The sequence below is a fragment of the Tamandua tetradactyla genome, chromosome 21, assembly GCF_023851605.1.
Source record: "Tamandua tetradactyla isolate mTamTet1 chromosome 21, mTamTet1.pri, whole genome shotgun sequence".
Taxonomy (NCBI): Eukaryota; Metazoa; Chordata; class Mammalia; order Pilosa; family Myrmecophagidae; genus Tamandua; species Tamandua tetradactyla.
Genome location: NC_135347.1, coordinates 6,095,682 through 6,122,008, shown reverse-complemented (window position 1 = coordinate 6,122,008; position 26,327 = coordinate 6,095,682). Strand labels below are relative to the sequence as shown.

The window sequence follows — 26,327 nt, the reverse complement described above, 5'->3', positions numbered from 1 at the left end:
CTGCCCTCGTGATGTTTTCCCGGGATTGTCCTCCTGTCCTAGGCCAACATTTCCCGTCTATTCTTCTGCCATCTGGCCCGAGGAGTTGGCGCATTGTGTGTGCATTTGGGATGGTGTCTGTTTATTGGGCAATTTCACTAGAGAAATCTGTCATATAGCTTACAATAGGGTCAGTAAGGTATGCGGTTTGTGTAAAGGGAGAAAAACATCCACAGCTTGGCAAAGACGGACCCACCAGTTAGCAAAGAGCCAAATGGAAAAATTTGATGGCCCCACTTTCAGTATTTTAGCTCCTGGCATCAAAACAGTTCTCAAGCCATTTTAGGTATGCGTTATCATTTTTAGACGGCATCTTATGAAAGGTTTCAGGAGAAAAGTGTTCAAATTAGAAATGTTTTACGTGCAGAGTATACTTAAGATATCTTTAAGTCTCTATAGAGGATACGTCTATACATTGTCAGGATGTGGAACTTTCTCGTCCAGTAGTGTTCAGGCTGTGTGGCCAAAGTGATGTTGTCAGAATTAATAGCCCCCGGAGTTGCCTACGTATCCCATTGCAGCTATCTAGGGGTAAGGAACAAGGCTTTGGAATCTCACAGGTTAGGGAAATAAAAACATTTAATAAAATGCTCCTTAATCCCACAACTCAGAAATAGCCACTAACATTTTGAGGTATATCCTTTGAGTAAATCATGCATGAAAACACAAAAACTCACAGTTTAATTAGATAATGCTGTTTATACTGCTTTATAATTTCTTTTTTTTAGCACTGTATTGTGGACTTTTTCCTATGTCAATAAACTTTATTTTACTTCGTGAGTTTTAATTATTGCACAGTATTCCATTTTGGGGGATGTACCATGATTTTGGGTATGGGGTTTAAAAATAATTTTTTGATACATATTTTTAAATGTTGAACTTCAGTTTAAAAAATATATATGTTTTCTATATCTTAGGATGTGTTAGAAATGGGAACTAACCATAGCTTCCATATCTAGCATTTCCTTGCATTTTGGACCACCTTTTGAAAGTCCCGGAGAATATAGCTTCCTGTTTCAGAAGGGGCCAAGCACTCCTACGTAGATGATAATTTCCAAAGGCTCTCGAATAGAAGGGCAGTAAGAATCAGTAAATGGTGTTTCTTTTTCTTCGTTAAGAATAAAAGCTGCTCCCACCTCTTCCACCCATCAAAAAAAAGAGTCTTGTGACTTAAATTTAACTGCCACTCCTTGCTTCATGCTTAGTCCATTGGTCAAGTTCTTAGAGTCAACTTGAAAGAAAGCTGAAGTCCATATCGATTTTGCTATATGTGTCTGAGTTCCTTCACTTTTTGTTTTATATTTTTAGAATCAGTTACCAGACAACTCAGTCCTGTCTCTTTTGTTGACACGTTGCCAGGATACATCCAGGCGACAAAGGCTGAGATTCCTGTTACTCGGGCAGCCTCACAGGCTAATACAGACACCCACGAGAGGGGACGTGAATCTTGAAGGTCCCAGCTTTTCTGTTTCAGGCACCTTCTTGAATAGTCAGAGGGGCTGAGCATGCTACAATAAAAGCTGAAACAAAAAGCTAAAGACCACATGTTGGAAGGTGAGGCTCTCAGGTGTGTTGTTTCTCTGCTGTCTGGTAGCGCCTCAATCTCGAACCTTCTTTTTCAGCTAATAAGGACTGCTTATTTTAAATAATCTTGATCACTTCCACTTCCTTCTTATGGGTAAGTAGTAAATATTTCTTCCTGAAAAAGAATCCGAGGAAAAAATCATAAATCCATAAGTATAAAAACCCTCAGTTATTACTAAACAAAATTAAAACATTTTATTTAACCTGATGGTGCTGACAATGGTGTGAACTATGGAAGAAATGTTCTGATGAATGAAACAGAATCAAATTCCATTTTAAGAGGGGGATTTCTAAATCATCTGCTTCAGAGAAAAATAAACTATTTTTAACGTTAATCCCAGATTATATTTTTGTGACTCAGATTAACCATGAATGAAAAAGGTGATAAAAGCTACAGTTCCTCAGTTGGTTTGGTATTATTTTTTCACTAACTGAGGTAAAATTTACATAGAGTAAAATGTAACAGATGTCAGACTCTTAAATTCAATGAATTGAGTCAATGTATATTCATGTAAGAATCATTCCAAATAAAACAGAATATTTCCATGAACCCAGAAAATTTATCATATCCCTTCCAGTCAATTTTTCTTCCGTAGGAAACCACTCTTCTGAATTCTAGCACCAAAAAATAATTTGGCTATTCAAGGATGTTATATAAATAGAATCATACAGTATCTATTCTTATACCTGACTTCTTTGGTTCAATATAATGTTTTTGAGAATCTTCCATATTGCTGCATGTATCAATAGTTCAATTCTTTACATAGGTGAGTAGTGTTGCACTTTATGATTATTACCTATTGGTATTCACCTATTGATTAGTATTTGGCTTGTTTGCATTTGGGACCTACTGTAACTAAAGCTGCCAAAAACGTTACTGCATAAATCTTTTGTTGAACATACATTCTCTTTCTTGTGGGTTCAAGCCTAGGACTAAAATAGGTGGGCCAAAGGATACATGTGTATTTAACTTTATAATGGTTATGAAATGGTATCTTGTGATTTTAATTAGCATTTCCTTGATAACAAATGAAGTTGAGCACTTTTACATGGGCTTTTAGGTGGTTTGCATATTTTTTTGTTTAAATATCTCTTCACATTTAATTGTTTTTTTTCCCTTTACATGTCTTTATTGATGTATAATTAACATACAGTATAATGCTATTATATTGTAACTTTTGGTTGAGGGAAGAAGGATATTTCTTGGTTCATAATTTCTGCAGGGAAACAGAGTATTCATAATCTCTACCATATTACCTATATACCAATGTATTTCTTACAATTACAGAAAAATTATCCATACCTCATAAAATAAACATCAGATTTAATGTCTTCATGTATTCCTATGAGTCACCAGAAAATTATCAATAGTCAAATGTTTTCTAAGCAAAAATGTTTCCTCGACCTTTCCAAACTTTGCTATGACTGCCATAAAATATCCATTTATCTTTGAGCCCAAGAATGTAAACTATCATTTCTGTAAGTTGTACATACCAGCTTTTCTGAGAATTTGAGTCATATATTATTTCGAAGAGAAATTTGTTATCGAATTGGATCTTCCTTCAAACTGATGGTTTCTTCTCTGGGTTGGTATAATTTAAAATGAATATGTAATATTATTTTTTTTTAATTTTCCCAGATCTTCTGTTGAATTATACATTTTCAGGAATATACACAATTCTAGAAATCAGTTGTTCATGGTGAAGAATGTAAATAATTCCAGCATATCCTTCCTGAGGTCTTAAGACCCCCATGAGTCTTAAGGACACAGAGAATTATTTTCTAACTATGACAGCACACAAATATGGCAATAGGAATACATAGGTTGGGAGGTAGCAGAAAAGTAGTAATTTATTAATAGGTTACTTAGGCAAACAGATGTTTGAGCCCAATGGAGTTTTGTGCAAGCAATACTTAGTAGGATCCTAGTAGCAGTGAGTGTGGTTTTATAAAATCACATTGATAATCGGATGTTTCAGTTGAATGGATTCTCATTTGTAATCCATTCTTGTCTAAAGAAGGAGTCCTTAAACTTCTCCCATGAATGGCCAAATAGCAATTTTTTGTTATTAAAGAGTTATGAATTTATGGAAAATTCATGCATAAAATACCGAGTTCCCATATACCATACTATTACTACCACCTCAAATAGCAAATATTTTGATTCGTGGGCCATACACTCTGCTTTTGTAGGGCAAAGCAGTCAAAGAAAATATGGAAATGAGTAAGCATGGCTGTGTACCAATAAAGCTCCATTTCTCATAAGAGGCAGCCCCCTCGCTGAATTTGGTCCAAGGTCCATGGTTTGCCAAGCTGTTTCCGCTGTTCAAAGAAATGTGATCAGCTATCTTTCAGAATCATACACTAATAGTTAAAGGTCTGTGGTCTTGAAACTGTTCTTCCTTCAAGTGTCTGGCACTTTAATGCTTTCTTAGGAAGAAATATGACTTCCAAAGAGAATTAAAGTTTCGAAGTCATCTGCACTCACAATGCATGTGGGCAAGAGAGACAATGTAAGAATGAGCTCAGCTTAAGGAAGCCGACCCGTGTGGTTCTTTTTCAGCTTTCTATCTTAGTTAGTCACCCAGCGGCCTCCAGTGTACCTGCCTAGGCCCCATTCTTGGGGGACGCTGCACCCCAAAACGCTGGTTACTCTTTACTTGATGGACAGTCTTTATACCGATGCCCAGTGCTTGGTCTAGTCCTGTGCTAGAATCTCAATTATCTGAAATCCAGTATAGCTACACTTCTAAAGCTATAATGCTATTATAATACTAATTCCTGAATTAGTATTATAAGCATGATTGGACAATGGTCGCTAATACTCGGGGATCCCTAAGACTTGAGGAAATATCACAAAACTGGTTGTTAATTTTTTCTTCCCAAAAGCCCTTTTATGTTTTTATTCCTCTATTTAAGTAACAAGCTTGATTATAAATATATATATATATAATCGAGATAATTTCACTCAGCTAATTTAACATTCAAGGTATTTTGATAGCACCTACAATGGGGCTGGGGCTGGTGAGCATAGCCAGAGGGCAGGCAAGTCCCTGATGACTGGAGTTTACATGCGAGTGCAGGAGACAGATTCTGCACATGTAACCAAGCAAATGAACAAGTCAAAACCAGATGTGGGAAAAGCTGTGAAGAAATAAACAGATCAACGTCACAGAATGTAACTGTGACGGCAGTGGTGGCATGTGTGTACGTGAAAGAGAGAGAAAAGTACTTTAGAGTGGTCAGGGAAAGCCCTTCTGATGAGATGATACTTGAAAGTGAGAAGTCCAGGCAGAGGACAAAGCCTGGGGTGGAGGCGGAGGAGAACCTGTGCGAAGCCTTTTCCCATTCCTCTCCTCACTCACCCTGGAGAGGGAAAGAGCTTGACTTGTGTGAGGAAGTCAACATGGGGCATGGGCGAAACAGAGGAGACAGGGGAGAGGAGAGAAGAACAAGTGGGTGTCTTAGAGTGGCACCAGTTACAGTTGGGTTTCACGGTGGAGAGATTGGATTTTATTTTGAGAGTAGTAGGATGGCCATAGGACACTTAGTCTGCCGAGGTTTAGGATCTGGTTTGTGTCTTTAGGAATTTCACGTGGCTCCTCTGAAAAAGATACATTAGGGGGGACTACTATGGAAGTGGTTACTCACCTCCACGTGGCTGAAACTCAGCATATGGACACTGAGGCACATTCGGCCACCTGCAGGGAAGTCAACCTGTGATTATAAGTGAAACATCCTAGAGAAATAACCAGCCCCTTCCACACTAGTTTACTAGCATAGATGTTTCCATCTACAGTAATGTGATATCATAAAGAGGTTAATCAATAGCAAAAGGGTAAGATGAAGACAGGAGTCAAAAGATATGGGAAAGACGATGCATTAGGATGCAACAAGCAAAAACTAAAAGGGGAGATGAGAAAGTGAGTAGAAGCAAAGTGTTAAAATGACTAGAGTAGGATAAATCTTTAGTTTTCTGTAACTGAAATGAAAAGATGCTAAGTATTTTTCTAGAGTATCTGCTAGCACCTTTTACCTATTCTCTTGCTCTCTTCTCTCTGATCCCATATCCCATATGCAAGTCCACGATGCAATCAAGAACCTCATTGGCACGCTAGGGCAAAGGAAAATATTCTCATTATGCTCTCAGTCTGGCCTTACCATCAGTATGATGATATGGGGAGCCCTATTTTATTTGTTTCAACTGCATGTAAATTTGCTTGTGATTTACATAGATTTGGATTTCTGTAAATCTAAATGATCTTTAAGAACTGCAATAAAAAGTGCAATTGTAATGGTCAAAATATTATTTTAGTAAAATTATCATGAAAGAAAAAAAAAGAGAGGTAGTGAAGACTGAAGATGGGAAAAAACAAGCAGTTGGAGAAAGGAGGTTCAAACTTCAACTTTCAGTGATATTTTCACTAACAAATGTCCTTATTGGTGCCATCTGACAGTTTCAGTTCAGCATAGCACAAACCAAATAAATGCTACATTGGGATGGCACACTGGCGTGGATTAGTTGATAAATGAAGACCATGATAATATTATTGATACATTCCCACGACCAAGAGGGAATAAGGAGAGGGAGGTATAGAGGCATGCACATGTGTACATGTGCACTTGTGTGTGAGCAGTTGGAAACAGAGAATTCAGTAAAGTGATTAACAAATAGAGCTAATAAAACCCTAGTTTCTTCCTAGCAGGTACATATTTTTATTGAAAGGATGGAAATACATCTCTTTGTCTTGTGAAAGATTTTATATTATGGCTCATTTTAAGATCAGCAATGTGTACTGAAATGTGACTATTTACATAGCTTGAATTAGTTCATGGCAATCCCTCTCAAAAATACCAAACGATTGTGCAATGTTAGAATAAGATCAATCTTGGACTGCTGTGTCTGTTCGGTTCCACGTGAACCATCTTATATATGAAACATATGACATTTTAATCAACAAAAATTGAAACCACATTTCCCTCTTCAGTTAGCCTATTGGTGCTGTAAAACACTATGTGAAGTGGAGTTTAATTATTTTAACTATCAGGGGCAATTATGGTTGATAAGTTTCCAAATAAAGTTTTCAACAGAGACTCCCAGGGGAAGCATATTGATAAGTGGCATTAAGAATGCCATTCTAGCTAAAATGACTTCAAACGCATTCCCCATTGCATACCTAAACAAAATCAGTGTAATGCGATTGACTAAAAATTTAATAATATTTCATGCAGTTGAAATAATTCATCCATGTGAGATTTACGGAACCGTTACTAATATTTCATGCAACAATTATTTCATTGTTAATTTGTAACTGGAGTTTTACGAATAAGCAAAAAAGGAGCATGATTTGTAGCCTAAAATTGAGATATTCATCCACATGAGATTTTTAGAACAGATTCTAAATGTATGCATTTTAAAACGTTGATTCCATAAGGTCTTGAGATGTTTCAGCTTATTCTCTGTCTATTTTTTTCCCAAATGATCATGGTATTCAGTAAGACTTTGGTATTTCAAGAATTAGAAAACTAAGAACATGATGGTGTAAACAAATAAATGAAAACCAGCTTACAATATTTAAAAGGAAGTTAAAAGAAAACAACAAGGAATAACAACAACTGAACAAAAGCAAAGCATTGAGGAATTGTCAAATCCTGGTGAAAGCAAATGAGGACCTGACTAAGTACATCTCATCTACACTTGCCCACCCTGTGATCTAGGATTAGCTAATTATTATTCAAAATAGAGAAAGAAAAACCTTTTTAGGAATCATGCAAAGCATGCCGATTTTGTCATTTAAAGAAGAGCTTGTATATAAGGAGGTGTGGGCATGAGTGAACAAGGAAGGGTGAAGGAGAAGAGTAAAAGGAAGAGGCTATTCGTGATGTCTCTTCTTGGTGTCCATGAACATAGGCTGATGGAATTCTCCAAAACATCCACCTGCATGTGGCCAACCACAAACCATTACAGATAGCTCACATAGGTGAAGAGGTCCAGCAGATCCTTGGACTGAGAGATAAAGAGCTGGTCCATTTATTCAGCATGAAGGTAGCAGAATGTCATTATTTAAATAAGGATGTAGTAGTAATACAGTATTGCATCCATAATGGAAAAACCAAGACTGCAGTGAAGCATTGGTGTCATTGAACCATAATCTACTCTATTTTACCTACAGCAATTCCCTCCCCCTGTGTTCTTTCTTCGGCTTATGCATGATTCGTTGGCCATGATGTTTCATGTGCTACTTCACTAATAACCTCTTCCCCTCTTCCTAATAGAAGAGTCTGATTGGATCAGTTAACCTTTTCATTTCAGACTATATCATAGATTACTGGTGAGCCTATGGATTAGCTACCTTTTTGCCCAGTGCCCAGTTCGGACCCAATCAGCTCAGACTGAGGATAAGGAATTGAAAAACATGCCACAAAACATATCCACCTAGGACCACCTCCCTGGAAGCTGGGAAAGTTTCCTTAGCAGAGGCTATGAATATGGCAAGCAACATGATTACCATATTTCATATTGATTTGAGTTTTAATTTTGGAAGATGTATTCATGTTTCTCATGACTTTTCAATATTTCTTTCTTTTTCAAGAATTCAGTTTAAAATGCTTTTAAAAAAAGTATGAATAGTAAGTCCTGATTTGAGTTAGCTAGACAATGAAAACAATGGAGTTACTCAGAATATTTTAGTAAAAAGGAGCATTTCAAAAATGTACATTTTCCTAATTACATTTTACAGTCTGTTGGATTATTTATAAAATAGCATGGAAGACAGATATTAAAAACATATTAGAGGGTGGGCCACTGTGGCTCAGCAGGCAAAGTTTTCGCCTGCCATGCCAGAGACCTGGGTTCAATTCCTGGTGCCTGCCCATGCAAAAAAAAAAATACAAGAATTATGACATACTTACCACATGCCAGCCATCGTGCCAAACATTTTACCTTATTTTGAATACTCACAATACCCCTACAAGGTGGATGTTATTCCACTAAATACATGATGAACCTAAAGCACAGAGAGGGCACGGATCTCATTCAAGATTCCCCAAGAGATAGGCATTTTAGAGGTGGGGCTTGAAATTAGGTCTGATTTTATGAAAGTGTACAAAAAGTTCTTTGAAATGGAGACTGGCAAAGTACATACTTCATTCTTTGCTCTTAGCTACATCTTCTGTTATTATTTAGCAAATTAGACTTTGCCAGCTCATTTCACACGTTGCTTGAACTTGTATTTTTTTCCCTAATTGATAGTACAATCAAAATTAAGATCTGAGTGAACTAATCCCATGACACCCAGAGAGGGAAAAGAAAAATTGTTTTGGCATCTAAAGGGGAGATGTTATGGGAAATAAATTATTTCATTATTTAAGCTTTGTAGATACACAGCAAAATTCTACACCAGAAGGCTACTTTCTAGGTGTGTTTACTGAGATTTTTAACAAAACCATTTAGACATTTGTCAGCTACTAGTAACATAAGATGGGTCATGGAGGCAACTGTTGGGATCAGAATTTTGGATCTGGAAGGGAACATAAAGTCTGTTTTGTGTAGTATATATAGTCTTGAGGAGGTTCATGCAGATCGCATTTTTATAAATCAGAGCAACCTATTTACCTCCCAAAAGTTGGCTTTTAAAAGAAACTGCAGGGGATCTTTTTAAGAAACTGAGTAATTTCCTTTGCCTAGTCCTTAAATGTTAAATTTATGTTCTCCAGATTTCTTCAGACATGATTTTTTTAATCATCAGTGATACATACTAAAAGAAACCTATAAAGGTTCCCATTTCCTGTAGGTTGAAATAAAAATGTCTGAGAGTAGCTATAAGGCCTTTCATGATTCTTTCCAATTTACCGTTGTAGTTTCTTGTATCAATCAGTCATCACTCTTTTTCCCTGTCTTGTTTTACCCACATCTCAAGACCTATAGACATACACACATACACACACACGTACACAAACCCACATCCAACCCTCACATCCATCCACACATTCACTCACATCCATACAGATTTGCATCTTAATCACTCATATCCATCTACACACGCATTCACTCACACCCATGTGCATACTCACATCCAACCATTCACACTTATCTACACACTCACACTCACAACCATCCCTATACCCATGTACACACACACATTAACTCATCTACACACTCACACATAAACACTCTCACCCATCCATGCACATACCCGTAACGCCACCCATCTACTCACACTCATGCTGTTTCAGGTCCCCTTATCTTTGTGCATGCTACACTATCTGCTAGAAATGTCTTTCCTTCTTCTCTATTTATCTAACTGCAATTCATCTTTCATAAAATGTCATTTCATAAATGACATTTTTTTCCTTTGGCACACAAATGTTCATAGCGGCTTTATTTGATCCCAAACTGGAATCAGCCCAGTTGTCCTTCAACAGGTTAAACAAATTATGTTACATCCTGTTATGGTCTGAAGCTTTATGGACCCCAGAAGATGATGTTCTAAAGACAATCGATTCCTGTGGGTGTAAACCTATCAAGGGTGAGACATTTTGATTAGGTTATTCCAGTTGATGCATTAATCCTCTTACTGCATCTTAATCCTCTTACTGGAGTTGTTTATAAGAGGATGAAATTCAGAAACAAAGACACAGAAGCTGAGAGAGAAATTCCCAGAAACAGAGAGGAAAACATTGATACCAGAAGCTGGAGGCAATGAAACCCATACGAGGAGGGAGAGACCAGCAGATGTAGCCATGTGCCTGGCCGTGTGACAAAGTCCCGAATTGCCAGCAGCCTGTCTTCAGGAAGAAGGTATCATCTTGATAATGCCTAAATTTGGATATTTTCATGGCCTCAGAACTGTAAGCTTCTAAGCTGATAAATTCCCATTGCTAAAAGCCAGCCCATTTCTGGTATATTGCATTTCAGCAGCTTTAGCAAACAAAAACACATCTGCACCCTAAAATACACTCAGCTATAAAAAGTGATCTATTGATACATGCAACAACTTAGATGGGTCTCCAGGGAATTATGCTGACTGAAAAAAAGAGCTTACATACTGGAGAATGTCATTTAACAATTTTGAAATAAAATTTTAATAATGGAAGACAGATTAGTGTCCCAGGAGTAAGGGACTAAGAGATGAGCATGGTTATAAAAAGGCAACACAAGGGATCCTTGTGATGTTGGAACTGTCCAGTATCTTGACCATGATAGTAGACACTTACGCAGGTGATAAAGTTGTAGACTGCTAAATGCACATACAGCCACAAATGAGAACAAGTAAGACTAGGGAAATATGACTAAGATTGGTGCATTGTTCCAGTAGCAATATCATGGTTTAGATACTATACTACAGTTTTGCCAAATATTACCATTAGGGGGAAACTAGGCAATGTGTGAAAGGGATCCGTATATTATTTGTTTCAATTGCATGTAAATCTAAAATTTTCTTTATAAACCACAATTAAAAAGTGCAATCATCATTTCATTATTACATCTAAAAAATAACATGGCAGGAAACATCTTAAAAGTTAGTGATGGGATAAAACTAATTTTTTAGGCTGATATATACCTGGGAAAGTGTAAACTTCACTTTCAGGTCCAAACATTCAATCGCATCAGTGCAGATAGAGGAAGACATGGCTCACGGCAGATCACAGGGCCATAGCTAAGGTCTGGTACGTGATGATACGTGCAGTGCAAACATCATCACGGCATAAAGCAACATATTCTGAGCCTGCATTACTGGGTTAAGATTTATTCATGAGGGAGCACACAGGCAGGAAAACAGCAAGAGATTTCTCATCTTTTGGGCACCACATCACATTAACACAATAATTTGCATGCTTGGGACTCTTCTCTCTTACCTGTGGAGAAGTTAGAAATCTAAATTGTTGCATCAGTCAGTAAAAAATAGTGTTTATTGAAATCAAGTCTTTGAAGAATTCCGTTAATAAAGCCTCTACCTTTTGTGAATGCTCAAATGCAAAAACAAAAAATATAGACAAAGGGGAAAGTGGAGAAAAAGTTCAAGGTGTGGACAGAAAAGACATACTGACCACACTGAGGAGAATGCAAAGTCTGGAAGGAGAATTCCCCCAGCTGCACTGATTGAGGGTTCTCAACTAAGCTAGAGAGAGTTACTGGAACCTCCTGTATGAGTTTATTGTGTCTTGTGAATATTTATGTATTTGTTACTGTGTAGTAAATTGTATTATTATCATTCTCACTGTAGAAAACTCACTTTGACATCTCAAGAAAGCCATAGGGATGGAGACTTCTTGGTGGTGTTTCTAATAGAGACTTTAGCTGGGTGACTGTACCTGGCCATTAAGTTTTTGTTTCACAATGTGGACAAAACTAGCTAAACAGCATCTTTTGCAGAAGGCAGAATTCAGAGAACTGATCTCTTTCCCTTGGGGGTGTACTAGTTTTCTCTTACCACTATAAAAATCACCACAAAATTAGTGGCTTTTTAAAACATCACAAATTCATTATCTTATAGATCTATAGGTCAGAAGTCGGACATGGGTCTCACTGGATTAAAATCAATCTTTCAGCAGGGCTCCATTCCTTTCTGGAGGTCCTAGGGGAGAACCTCATGCCATGCTCAGCTTCTAGAAGTCACCTGCATTTCTTTTCTCACAGTTCCCTTTCTCTGAAGCCAGCATTGACAGGTTAAATTCTTTTCACACTTTGAATTTTGACTCCTTTTTCAGATGGTCCCATTTCTTTCTCACCAAATCCAGGAAAAGTTCTCCACTTTTGAGGACCCCTATGATTGGATTGGGTCCATCTGGATGATTCAAAATAATCTCTGCATCCCAGGGTCCATAGTCTCAACCACATCTGCAGTTCCTTTCTCCATGTAAGGTAACCACTCATTGGGTCTGGAGAGTTGGGCATATGTCATCTTTGGGGACCTACAACTCTGCCTACCACTGTCAACCCCCAATGATCTGTGTCTACCCTACATGCAAAATGCATTCATTCACATCCCAAGGTCACAAAAAGTGTTAGCCCATTAAAGTATCAACTCAAAATTTAAAATCTCATCTCAATTTCATAGCTCAAAAGCCCTGAATCTCATCTAAATTAGGTATGGGTGAAGCTCTGGGGTGTGACTCTTCTCTGTGTGCAAGTTATCTACTTCCAAAGTAAAATGGGGGGACAGGCATGCAATAATGGTTCAAAAAGAAAGAACATGCAGTGAAAAACAGGAGCCACAGATCCTAAACAATTTCTAAATCCTGATTAACTCCACTTCGTTTCAAGGAAACTTTGGTTTTCCTAGCCTCTAGGTTCGAAGCTCCACCTTCTGGCTCACGCTTGCTTCCTCATGAAAGATAGCACATATTTGTAACTGGGTAGTTTTAGCAACTTGCTTCTGCCTATAGAATTTTAGGGAGCTGACAACCTTCTTTCATTTCATAATCTCAGTCCAAGATGGCAATGTTTTCCCTGACATAAGCTCTCAAGAATCTTGTGGTTTTCCTAGGTATTTCACAGGGATTCATTTCATTAGACCAGAGGTTCATCATGGATTCAGTTTAGGTAATCCCGTCTCTCTTCTTCGCTTCTGCTGAGATGACTGAGGGTCAGCATCCTTTAGCTTCCTAGATTTTCTCCGGTTTAATTGAGTTGATCTTTGTCTCTTTAAAGAGCCTTTTGCGTTACTGAAGGCTCTGCTCTGAACTTTTGATCTTTCTGGGGTATTACAAGAAAGGTTATATAGCCACATCTACATACTTTTCTCTAAAGAATGCTTTCCTGACAGTGAATCACTTAATTTTAGGTCTTTTGCCATTGGAGTGGGCTAAGAATTTCCAAAATCATCAGGTTCTGGTTCTTTTTTGTTTAACAGGTATTCCCTCAATTTATCTCTCTCCTCTCACATTTCATTACAAGTAGCAAGAAGAGACCAGGATGCATCTTTAATTCTTTGCTCTGAGACTTCCTCAAATAACCAAGCTCATTGTATACAAATTCTATTCTCTACCTAACTGCAGGACACAACTCAGCTAAGTTTTCTAAAACTTTGTAACAAGAATCCCCTTTCCTCCAGTTTCCAATAATGTGTACCTTATTTCCTTCTGACCACTCACAGTTAGTGCCTTTTATGTCCATATTTCTAGCAACAGTCTATTCAAGGCAATCTAGTCTTTTTTCTACTATGCTCCTCAAAATTTACTACTCATTCCTGGAATCAAAGTCTGTATTTGATTTCTATTACTGCTATAACAAATAGCCACAAACATAGCAGCTTAAAACCATGCACATTCATTGTTTTAGATTTCTTTAGGTCAGAATTCTAGCAATAGGTCTCAATGGGTTAACATGAAGGTGTTGTCAGAGCAGCATTTCTTTCTGGATGCTCTCAAGAATTATTTTTTCTTCGCCATTCCCAGCTTCTAAAGGCCACTCACATTCTCTGGCTCATGGCCCCTTTCTCTATTTTCAAAATCAGCAGTGCCTAGTCAAGTCCCTTTCACACTTCAAGTTTCCCGTCCCTCTTTTTCTTCTGTTGTCCTGTTTCTCTCTCACTCAAATGACAATTTGAGAGTTGTTCATTCTTTCTCTGTTCTTAAATTTTAAGAGTGCCCTGAGGCACTCCATTGTGTCCCTGATCACAATGCATTATTATTATTCTTATGTTAATGTCTTATCTCCCAGGGAAAAGAAACATTGTAGGGGTTCAATGAATCTTTATTCAGTGAACAAATGAACGTTTTTAGAATGAAACTAACTCTTTGTTCCAACCCAGCTCTTGGAGGGTTTGGGTTGAGACAACCGGAAGACCAAAGAACACATCAGGCATGAAGTTAGGCATGAATTTTAATCGGGATTTACGGATAGGAGAGGATCTTCAATGGTAGCATAGTGGCTGGTCATGGGAAATGGAAGTCAGCGCTCTGCAAAGGATGCAGGGGTGTGCAAAGGCTTATAAGCATTTAGGCATCAGGTGTTATAAGGGTTTAGGACAAGGGTGTAAGGCACAGAGGATTGGAGGTTTGTTATCAACAGTGATCAGAGCAGGGAAGTTTCAATGCTTTGTTTAGATACCATCTATACATTCTTTTCCCCCTGAGGAGATTTGATGACCTTTAATGTCTGTCCTGGCCATCTAGCCATCTACATGAAATGACCTGGTCTCTGGTCTCAATATGGAGGGGAATCCTGGGTCCTGGATCCCCACGATCCTAAACCAAGCAAAAGAAAGAGGTAAACCTACAGGGACCTAATCTATATGGGAACACTTACAACATCAGTTGAATAAATTGAAAAAATGAGGTTCCTGAAATAAAATGAGACTCCTTACATAATTGATAACATGTTTTATTATTCTTGCATCCACTCCCTCTTTCACTACCTCATGGCTTTTTGCCCCTTACCTCCTATATTGCTTTCTCCAGAATGCAATGGGGTTAAAATTTAAGCAAGCCACACTTCGCTAGTGGCATTACTTTTATCCCTCCTGCCAAATGGACAATACACAGCAAATTAGCAAGGAAGTCAACCATGGGATGCCACATTCTTCACTCCTTTCCCAATAGTCGCTTGTCCTGATGTGTTGTACTGGTTTAAATGTTACAGACCCCAGAAAAGCTAAATTCTTTAATCCATATTAAATATTGCTGGGTGGAGCATTTTTGTTGTTTTCATGGAGATGTGACCCACCCAATTGTGGGTAGTAACTTTTGATTAGGTGGTTTCCATGGAGATGTGTCTCCACCCATTCAAGGTGGGGTTGCTTACTGGAGCCCTTTAAAGAAGAAACCCATTTTGGAAAGAGCCACAAGAGCCCATGCTGTCAGAGAGTTCTGGAGATGAAAAAGGAAAATGTCCCTGGGGGAGCTTCGTGAAACTGGAAAAGAAAGCTAGCAGATGTCACCATGTGCTCTTTTAGCTGAGAAAGAAACCCCAAACTGAGTAAAAGTAACATCTTCTTAGTGCTTTAATTTGGACATTCTCATAGCTTTGCCTTAATTTAGACATTTTCATGGCCTTAGAACTGTAAACTTGCCACTTCATAAATTTCCCTTTTTAAAAGCCATTCTGTTTCTGGTATATCACATTCTGGCAGCTAGCAAATTAAAACATGTTGGGTTGTCCTTTTCCATTTAAAGTGGAGAGAGACAATGAATACAAGAAAACAAGGTGAAATAGAAAACAAAAATGGGCACAGAGCCTGCGGAAGATTCAAAAAGATAGGAAAATTCATGGCTTTTCTCAGCATCCCCAGAGTTGATTCCAATCAAGTATCCCAATCTTCGAAATCTTAGAGGTGACTTAAAATACACTCATGGATTTTTTTGTTTACTAACAGAAAACAGAACAAGGCAGTCAATACTTTCACTGACTTTCTTGCCATTAGATAGCTATTGGGCATGGTTTCAAAGGCTTTCAGTAAATTTTAAACCACCAAAAATTTTTAAATTACAAGCTAAGAAAGTTTGCAAACAAAGAATTGTCACCACATTTCATGTTGTGTTTGGGCTCTAGGGACAAGTAGAATGAACGAATTCTTCCTAGACAGTAGGAGATTCATTTGAGTGATTTATTTTTTCCAGCAGGGGATATCCTCTGGAAGATTTCCTGGGAAATATAAGGTTGTAGTATGGAGGATTCTGAACCATTAGCAATCTCCCATCTGGCTTGTGAAAGACTGCCTTGTTCACATGATGCAAAGATGTCAAGTACAATGACAATAGCATTTTGATGACTTATTTATGTGGGAGGGTGAGAGATCTGGGGAGAACAGTAATAAAGAGCCTTATGTTCGGAAAGAGCTTTCCACTCGTGGGCGTGTACAAACGATCAGGTCTCCAGAGTGACCGCCATTGAAGCTATGGGAAGCACAGCAGAAAATAGAGGTGCATTCATACACAACAGTCAAAAACTCATCTTGCCTTCTGGGCTCTGCTCTGGTTTTGACTTTTTTCCTAGAGTCTTTCCCCAGAAACAACTTTGGGTGGGGAGAGAGCATTATTAACAAAGGGTGTTGATGCCTTTAATGAATGGTAATGATAATCTATTTAAGAGTTAGCCAGGCTCCAGGGAGCACTGACCTTCTGGAGGTGGATAGAGTTTAAGGCACAACTTTGAGGCTGTTGTAGCATGAATGGGGAATAAGGTAGCACTGCTTCCTCCAGGACACAAGGAAGCCCATTGCTTTCGGGCCAATATATCCTTCAAGGATAGCTGTGTTAGCCATTGTGCTTATTTCCACCTGGACATACTAGTCCAAGGACTACACTTCTGTTCTGCCACCTTATGGCTTAAACGTCTGTGCTGAAGCATGGCACCGAATTAGCACACTGAGAAACTAACGTAAGGATGTGAAGACATTGGGAACTCCAGGCAAGTGTATCACATGATTGGGACCATAAACACATGCATCAATTTGAAATTCTTTTATAAAATTGAATACTAACACATCAGTCTCAGTGGGCTTTTCCTGAGTTTTAAATCATAATACAATCTATTTTAGACACTTGATGGATCTAGGATATCCCGGTCTAAGCTGGGAAAGGATTGCTATAGTGGACATTACATCCTTTCATTTCCAACTTATAGTTACTTTGCAACAAAATCTAAGAAAAAGTGCATCGGATTCTTTAATCCCTACAAGGAAGCATAATTTTCTTATGAAATATTTCTAGCCCAAATCTTGAAACTCCAACAATATGCTATACTGTTGATAGCTTGTTTATGTTTTTCATTGACTGATACATTCTTTAGATTAATAATTTAAATCATTCATTCTTTTTCATCTGGGGAATCATTTAAGGGTGAATCAAGGGTCACTGGGTTAAATTGAAGAGTAGGTCTTATTATGTCAATTGATAAGTAAATTATCATGGGATGGTTTCCAAAGGGTTCATATGGCCTCTCTTTTTTTTTCTTTTCTTTGTTTTTTTTTTCCAGTCATCTCTCTGATGGCTGCTCTAAACATTGGCTGCCTGACTTTTTCTCCCTGTAATTAGATGCATCAACTTCTGTGACCTTCTGATAATGCATGAAGATTCTTTCTCAGGCCACTGATTCTTTTCTCCTTTGGTTTTCCCCTCCCTCCTAGAACCAAACCATTTAGCCTCAGGTTATTTTCATTAGGAAGCACTCTTTCTGAATTTTAGCTAATAAGTATCTCTTGTTTTTAGTAATTACCTCCCTGAGAGACTTCAGTTGGATTCCCAGTTTGCTGGGGGCAAATGCTTCTTGAAGTGATTTTCAAATATTTAGTTGAGGAGAAAAAATGGGAGGGAAGAGACACTTCAAAGCGAGGGTCACAAATACAAATGGTTCTGGAGAGAAGTAAGAACTATAACTTAATGAAGCAGGCTGCTGAGAAATGGTAGAGTGAAAACAGGCAGCTCAATCTGTAGACACAGCCCTGACTTGGCATCAGCTTATGTTACATATTGCCAAAGAGGATGTAGTCTCTGTACAGTCACATCCGCCAATTTTGTTTTTGAAGAGAATTCCCAAATCCTTATTTTATGTGATATAGAGCAATTTAAAAATAATGACAGCTTGATGCAAACATTTTAAACTCTGTGTAGGCCAAAAAAGAACTGATGTATATATGGACCAGATTTGTTCTATGAGCCACTGCTGTGAAGCTGTGAGAGATAGCTACTGGAACTATTTTCCTAAATGCCAGAAAATATGGTATGTGAAATTCCTCTGTAAGCCAGCCTCCCCCACTTTATATATTTATTTTTTTGTCTATCCTTTGAATTTACATATATATTACAGGCCTCTAATTTGATTGCACTAATGAGTTTTATAACCAGTTTTCCAATACTCACATGTCAATTGATAACTAAATTATCATGGGATGCTTTCCAAAGGGTTCATATGGCCTCTTTGTTTCTCTTTTCTTTTTTTTTTTTACATCACAATTACAACATTACAATTATATGGTCATACCTGTGTGGCCTTTCAGGACTCTTGGGTACTCTGTGATTTGGATGCTCAATATAGAGTGAAAATTACAGGCTCGATCTAACAATAGTTTTCACAGGGTGATATTATGAGCCTCAACAACATAAAATGTCCTTACCAAAGGCTCCACTTAGAAGCATAGAGTACACTTCTCCCATTTTTTGTTTGCACAGTTTTGCTAACACCATAGACCATTTTGTCTACATCTGACAATTTGAATGAATAAAAGTGAAAGCACTTCTTTCTTGGTTGAAAGTTCTTCAGATCATAAAGGAGAGGTAGGGAAGGAGGCATGTTTGCTTAGGTATTCAAAACCAGCCTGAAAATGTCACTTGTCCATATAGTCCCTGAAAGTCATGCCTTAAAGCTAAATGACTTCAGAAAGCGTCTCCATTTTTGGGGTTTTCAAATACCTTTTCACATCACCACCTCCAGTTCCCATTTGCTCTCACATGGCCTTTTGTCTACTCACATCAGAATTACTCAGGACTGCAGTACTACTGGCTCTGATACTGCCTGGCCAGACAGAGCAGCACCAGCTCCCCTCAGTGCTTTCTGGTCAGACTTGATCAATGAGTGTGATCCCTTTACTATGACAAGTGGCCTTATAGGTAGTCAGTAGGGAAGAGTGCCATGCAAAACTAAGGAAAACATAAATATGGCTAAAATGGCAAGCTTATCCTTAGGAGTTAGTGCAGTTAGTGGCAAATGGGAGAGCAACATTTTATAGCTCTGAAAGCTTAGTGATGATGCCAAAATTACAAACAAGGCTTTCAAGAATCTGAATGAGCAGAGGATTGAATGTTAAGATAAGCACCTTATATTTGAAGATGCTGTAAAAGAAGACATTTGCATTTATATTTATAGCAACAGTAGCAGCCTGCATATCACAGATTTTTATTATTTATATTCTGAGGGTAATAATCAGGAGACAAAACACATTCCGGTTATTTAAGCAGAATTTAATATAAATCACTGTTAATTAGGAATGTTGTTAATTAGCTCATTTATAACTAAGAGGTTATAAAGAGAAGACAAGCATATGATGGAAGTAGCAGCTGCCGTTCCTAGGGCTAAAGGATCAAAGGGAAAAGGTTGAATTATTAAATTTTCAAAGTTTAAAAGAGGGATCCTTTGGAGCTGCAAATCTGATTTCTGGGGAGGAGGCACAGACAGGCTGGTGAGGTTATCTTATGAGGAGGGAGGCTCCACAAGTGTCAGAAAAATTATAGACAGGATTCAGCTGCTGCTACAGGAAAGCATTGCTGCTGCTGCTGCTGGGCTGAAGCATTACTGGGGTGATGCCTACAGGAACCATAGCAAGTAGCAAGTCTTTAGAAAGAAGCACATCTCCTCTTCCTCCTCCAGCCTTGTGTTGTCCCTCCAGTCCCACTCTTGGTAAAGCATAACCCAGAGCCAGCTAGACAAAGCAGAAACGGGGTATGCAGAGTCCCAGTACCGGCATCACAAAGCTGACTCTACAGTAGAGGGTTGGGAGTTTTGACCCAATATGTTAATAACTGGCACAACAATGATACCGCTTAGACCTTTAAAAAGTTCATGGAAAATAGTTTTTTTTTTCCCCTGATTCAAAATATACCATAACAGAGTGCATGGGTGGTTCAGTGGTAGAGTGCTCACCTTTCATGCTGGAGATGGACCATGCACCCAAAAGAAAAAAAAATATGCCATAACAATTTTCTGAGAAAAAAACAAAACTAGGAAAGAAACTTTAGTGAATTTAATTCTGAGGAACCATTAGTTCAGTACTTGTAGGTGTATGTTTCATATTTCTAGTTTGCAGATAAGAATGTATATTTAATAAGTCAATTTTACCCCAGATCTATCCCCTCTAGAAAAAATATTGTCTCATCCCCAAAAAAGAAAATCCTGAAATTTGAAATATCACTAATAGAATTTATTTTGAGCTAAGTCAGTGACCACTATGAAAATACACATGTACATAAATTAGGATTAGTATTAATATTATTCATGTGCATAAGAGACCATAACAAAGGAGCTAAAATATGAATAGATATCTGTTTCTCTTATGTAAATAAAGCCAAATGGAAGGTACTTCGGAGCTTGTATGATGACTTCAGCGTTATCAGGAGCCCAGCTCTGGAATGTCAAGTGTCTCTGCTCTATCATGACAGAGTTTGCATGGATGTCTCCTGGCTCAAAATATTTTCTGGAGCTCCAGCCATCACATCCACCTCTTAAGCATCAATATGGTAGAAAGGAAGGAAGGGAAGAGAAAGAGAGTTATGCTTTTCAAGATGAGTTCTTACAAGTCTCACATAACACTTCCACGAGCTCTAAAGGAGTTGGTAGACTTTTAGCTCAGAATCATGTACTTAGCTAAGTTCATTACAGGGGCTTTGTTCATGAGAGGGAGCTGGGCATAATGATTAGTGATGGGCAACTAACTATCTCTGCCAAACTTTGGGAGGTATGTTATTTCATCAAGCATTAAGACTTGTTGTGGATGAATCCATTGGCACGTGAACCTATGAAAGAAGTTTCACAGATAAGAAATAATGAGAATTGTAGGAAGATACAAGGCTGGGGATAGAGAAGGTTGCTGAACAGTATGGGTAGAGAACACTGAATACAAACTTCCTCTATTTTACAATTTTGCTGACAGCCAAAAACAGCACCCACTCCATCGTTCTTATTTATATTGCTGCTTAACTAAAGAATTAGGATTTTATACCAACAGGAAAGGGGCTAAGTGGCATTAACATTTATTTTATTTTGAAGGGCTGAATTATTTTTCAAAAGATTTAAACAACTTTTCAGTCGTATTTTTTCCTTCACTTTTAGAGAAATACTTTCTAATGCTAAGATGGGTTCTGGATTTCCATGCTCATTGCAGTTGTCTTCATGAGTTCCTCTCTCCCTTCCCATGAACCCCATTTTCCCAGGAAAAATGATGTCATATTGATAAAATATGATGCCTTCCAAAACATTATTTAAATGTCTTATGTGCAAATACGGTTCAAATGAATAATTCAGGTCAATTGGAGTTCATATTTCTCCATGGATGCTTGGAATGAAACTGGTTGGCTTTGCAAAGTGATTCTCTTTACAAACTAGCAACATTGCTTTACTACATGTCCAGGTGACAGGCCAATTTCAAGTGTTTTAAGTATATGCATTTAGTATTTTCCATCACTTTTACTTTTAGAACTAACTTACAGGCTTGAAAAGTTGACCTTGTTGCCCATTGACACATGGTTTGGCAGATTCAGTGGCAGAAACGTTATCCCTCACTCCAGTGGATATCTCAGTTCCCCAACATTGCACTCACTTCTAGCTACTTCATCTTTCATACATTGCTCCTTTAAATCAAAATAAGACAGAAATTTTAGGAGGACATCGGAAAAGGAAAGGGAGAATATAAAAAAAAATGTGGATTCAATCTGGGATGGGCAGCGGTGGCTCAGTGGCAAAATTCTTACTGGCCATGCCAGAGGCCGGAGCCTACCCATGCTCCCCACTTCCAAAAAAAAAAAAAAAAAAAGATTCAATTTGGAATTCTGTGATGCTTCATCTTGTCCACTATAGAGAAAATACTGGTGCACAAATGCTTGATGTGCACAGATCCATCACTATTTGAAATCGTGAAATGATTGCAGACAGAACACCATGTGGCCTCTTTGGGCAGCCCTGGCTTTCACCCTGTGCCCATTACAAGGACAGACTCAACATGTCATTTTTAAATCATGAACCACCCTGATTCTAACCCCCACTCTTGGCTGTACGTGTAGATTTTTCTTAAGGCTGCTGGTGAGAATAGAAAAATGATTCATATTGCATTCCATGCAGGAAAAAAGATTTCATCTATAACACCATAAGCAGCATAGTAAAATAATCCCTGTTGCTTAAGGGAAAACAATGTCTTCAGTAAATCCAAGCTCCTACTTCTGCTTTTTCCATCTCTATACCATATTTCCTTCCTTCCTTTTACCCCTTCCTTCTCCTAAAGGAGAACGAAGGCTACTGAGAGCTTGATTGTTGCCTTCCTACAGAGCATATGAATAGTACATTAAGACAGGATGAAAAATAAAGAGAAGACGCTCTGCTGGTAGAATTTCAGACAGAATGAATAATGGAAAGAATCTAACTGAGGCCAAAGAGAGCTGGAAATAATTCCCAGTTCTGTCATTTAGAAACTGACTGGTTTTGGGCAAGTTACTTGGCTTTTCTGAGTCACAATTTCTTTGTTTATAAAAGTGGAGTAATAATATCTGCTTCACAATCATTGGAGGATTAATTGAAGTGATATATTTTAAAGCATTATAACAGTATCTGGTGTATAGCAGTCATTTAGAAATATTTGCTTCCTGAAAGGAGATGTAAAAGGTGTTGGGGGAAATGTCACACAGTACTCTATTCCTCTAGGAACAAAGCTGAGTCTGTGTGTGTATGTGTGTGTGCAAGAGAGGGAAAGGGACAGAGGGAGAGAGATTGAGAAGAGAGAGTGTTTAGGTTAAGGTATTTGATTGCATTGATTTTTCCAACCCATCCGTTTAACTACTTTTAGTGTCTGCAAATTCCTGGTATCAAGGTACCTGAGAAGCTAAATCAGAAGGTCCTTGGTGGACATGAAATCAGAACAAATGAAACAGAGGGTTTTTGTTTTGTTTTGTTTTGCTTGGCAGGGGTGGGTAGGATGGTATTTCATCAATGTGCTGATAAAAATCTAATGAAGGGTTTTTACTCTGTTCCTTGCATTCCCTAGATCTACTCTCTCTTTTGGATGATGCTGGTCAAGTGATAAATCTTGCTCTTCTAAGCTTTGCATTCTGTGCTAGTCACCCTGTTTGGTGCCAACACATTCTTTTGCCACATGTGTTAATATCACTGTCTTAGGATCTGTCAAAATGAAGAATTGCTTCTTTCTCTGTGCCAAATCGGGTTTGAATCTCTTAATTGCAGAATCAAGCCCCTCTTGGAACCAAAATATTGAGCAAAATTATTACCTATCTTTTTGTCCTTTATCAAATGCAATACCCGCAACATTTTGATATCACCATCACTGCAGTCCTTCCTCTGCCTGAATTAAGTACTTGCCATGGTCTCCAAGGCCCATTCTCAGAGCAGGCGCTGCTTCCTTGCAACTGGGAATAGATGCTGCTATGTCTCTAGTCCTGATCTGGGTCACTGTTTAGGAAAGGAAGAAGGTCCTGAGTTCTAAAATTAGTCCTGGGCAAGACTGTGGGCTCATGGTAAAATTTATTCATGACTCTCTCCAAGGTCAGCACTCTTTAGCCTTCTGCCTATAGCAAGATCTTACCAAATCTTTCATCTTATTTGTTTGGGAAATAAGTTCTTTTATAAATAAAAAAGTATTTGGAAGACATACATATATCAAATGAGAAAGTAAGCACGATGCTTAAAAAAGAATGTTAGGCCCAAACTTTTCTTCTTAGGAACGATCCATAGATGTCCCATCAGAAAAGACAGAAGCCTGGGTTTCATTCTTTGACTGAGAGTAGTGGCCACAATTTATTAATTGTGGAAATTATTAATTTTCTTTAAGAAGGAAAAGTGGATACATCATGGGTTATAGGAGATATATCTCCCTTGATAATCCTCATAATATTCAGTATTGAATACTTCTGCAGGAGTTCTTAAAACTTAGGTCCATGGTCATTCACAAAGTCTGTGATACTATTATATCACAATTAAAGCACATACCACAACCAAAAGTATTTGAACAATTATTTCAATAGAATTGGTTTCACTTACAACAGTGAGATTGTACTTTTTGCTTTCAAATTGTTATTCTGAGGCGAGGTCCATAGGCTTCACAGAACTAGCGAAGAGATCCATGGCACTAAAAAGGCAAGAATCTCTGCTGTGGTGGAAATTTCAATGGGGCCTGGGGGGTCTTTTTACAAGACGTGCTGCTTTCATTAATCTAATTTTCAGCTCTTCATTCTCCCTTCTGTGGTCTCACCACTGTAACCTCAGCCTCTGTTGGCTCATGCCTTGTATTTCTATTAGGTACTACAATTTTCAGTCTTCCTTTGGGCAGAACGCTATTCACAATATAGTAACAGGGCAACTCATAAGAAAAATGTATTTCTTCATATTTATTTCAAAATTTATTGCACTAAGCCTATGTGCTAATGACTATACTAACCAAAAAAGGATACCAGGTCAAATTAAAAATAAACATACAATAACTGGCCTTCATTGTCTCACAGTCTAGGATGTGTGTGTGTGTAATAATTCATGGGTGTGCAACTGATTCATGTTCTTCCCCCCTCCATCCCTTTCCCTCCAGATCTTGGAAGCATCTGAGGTTTAATGGGGACTTTCCAACATTCCAGACTGCTGCCCTGCAGATGAAGCTCTGAGTCACGGGCTGTGGGGCTAAGGCACTGGCAATAATGTGGAACCCCTGGACAGCCAGCCTCGCTAACCTCCACTCTGTGCAGAAGCCCAGAACGAGCCTGGCCAGAAATCAGAACAAGCACTAGAGAAAGACATCTTTGTTAATGGAAAGAGAAAAAGTGAGAAAGGCTTCCAACAAATTGCAACAAACTTTCCACCATTCTAAAGAACCCACCTTCCTTATCAAGCAAGTTGTCCTATCTAAGTACTACCATTCTAGAGCTCTGCCAGAAGCAGAGAGTCTCAAACCCACTGAAAACATAAAGACAAACGCTCAGAAGAACAGACCTGGAACCGTGATACTAGCAAAACGGTCAAGTGGGAGAGGCATGTCGGAAAACCATCTTAGCCCTCCGGTCATCCCACCTCGCAGGCCTGGGTTCAGAGTGTGCTATATCTGTGGCCGAGAGTTTGGGTCCCAGTCACTCGCCATTCATGAACCCCGGTGCTTGGAGAAGTGGCGTATTGAAAACCAAAAGCTGCCCAAGAACATGAGGAGACCAGAACCGTCCAAACCACAGCCTCTCAGCGGCACTGGGTCCTACAGTCTTCAGGCTGCTAATGAGGTGGCATTCCGGAGCGCCCAAGCCCAGCTCCTGCCCTGTGAGTGCTGTGGCCGCACGTTCTTGCCAGATCGCCTTCTAGTTCACCAGAGAAGTTGCAAGCCAAAGGGTGAGGGTCCCAAAGCACCAAATCCCAAGAGCCCTGAGAATCTTATTGGCCTCAAGAAAGGCCCTAATGAGAACCCAGCCCGACCGAGGACTCTCATCTGCTACATCTGTGGTAGGGAATTTGGCACCCTATCCCTGCCTATTCATGAGCCCAAATGCCTGGAAAAGTGGAAAATAGAAAATGACCAGCTCCCCAGGGAGCTCCGCCAGCCACTCCCAGAGAAGCGGCAGCCCCTTCCAATGGGGCAGTCCAGTCAAGAAGGACCAAGTAAGGCACAGCTGGTGCCCTGCCCAAACTGTAGCCGGACCTTTGCCCCAGACCGCCTTCAAGTGCACCAGAGAAGTTGTAAAGCTCAACCTTGTGGGTCAAAAGTTCAGAATTTAACTTTAGGGAGTAAAGCTGGCCTAACAGAGTCTTCTAGTTCCAAGCAACAAAGGAACATGGCAGCGTCTACCGTGTCCGATAAGGTAATTCACGCCACACGATATACAGTAGGGAGACCTGGGGGGAAGGGTGCATTCTACCTCCAGGAAATTAAGAAAAAACTATCCCCAGAATCAGCAACTTGATTGGATGGCTTCTTCCAATGCCTTATTTCTGCTTCAGTGCCGTCTGTCCGAGTTGACTTTGGACTCTAGGAGCCATAGCTTTCTTGGTTAAGTAGATAAATGAACATCTTGCCTGA

At 38.8% G+C, this 26,327-nt stretch overlaps 1 protein-coding gene across 2 annotated transcripts; it reads left to right on the top strand.

The window, feature by feature from the left end:
* Positions 1 to 1,419: 1,419 nt before the first annotated feature.
* On the top strand, positions 1,420 to 26,327 carry ZNF474 (zinc finger protein 474). 2 transcript variants are annotated; one of them, XM_077138833.1, is made up of 2 exons: positions 1,420 to 1,593; positions 24,861 to 26,327. In XM_077138833.1, the coding sequence occupies exon 2, from the start codon at positions 25,075 to 25,077 to the stop codon at positions 26,209 to 26,211; it is 1,137 nt and encodes a 378-aa protein (XP_076994948.1). In that variant the 5' UTR covers positions 1,420 to 1,593; positions 24,861 to 25,074; the 3' UTR covers positions 26,212 to 26,327. The 2 variants fall into 2 exon arrangements, with proteins under 2 accessions (XP_076994948.1, XP_076994949.1); XM_077138834.1 differs by having other exon boundaries at positions 1,420 to 1,606.

Coding starts and splice junctions, on each gene's coding strand:
- ZNF474 (XM_077138833.1), top strand. CDS start 25,075: ATGGAAAGAGAAAAAGTGAGAAAGGCTTCCAACAAATTGCAACAAACT.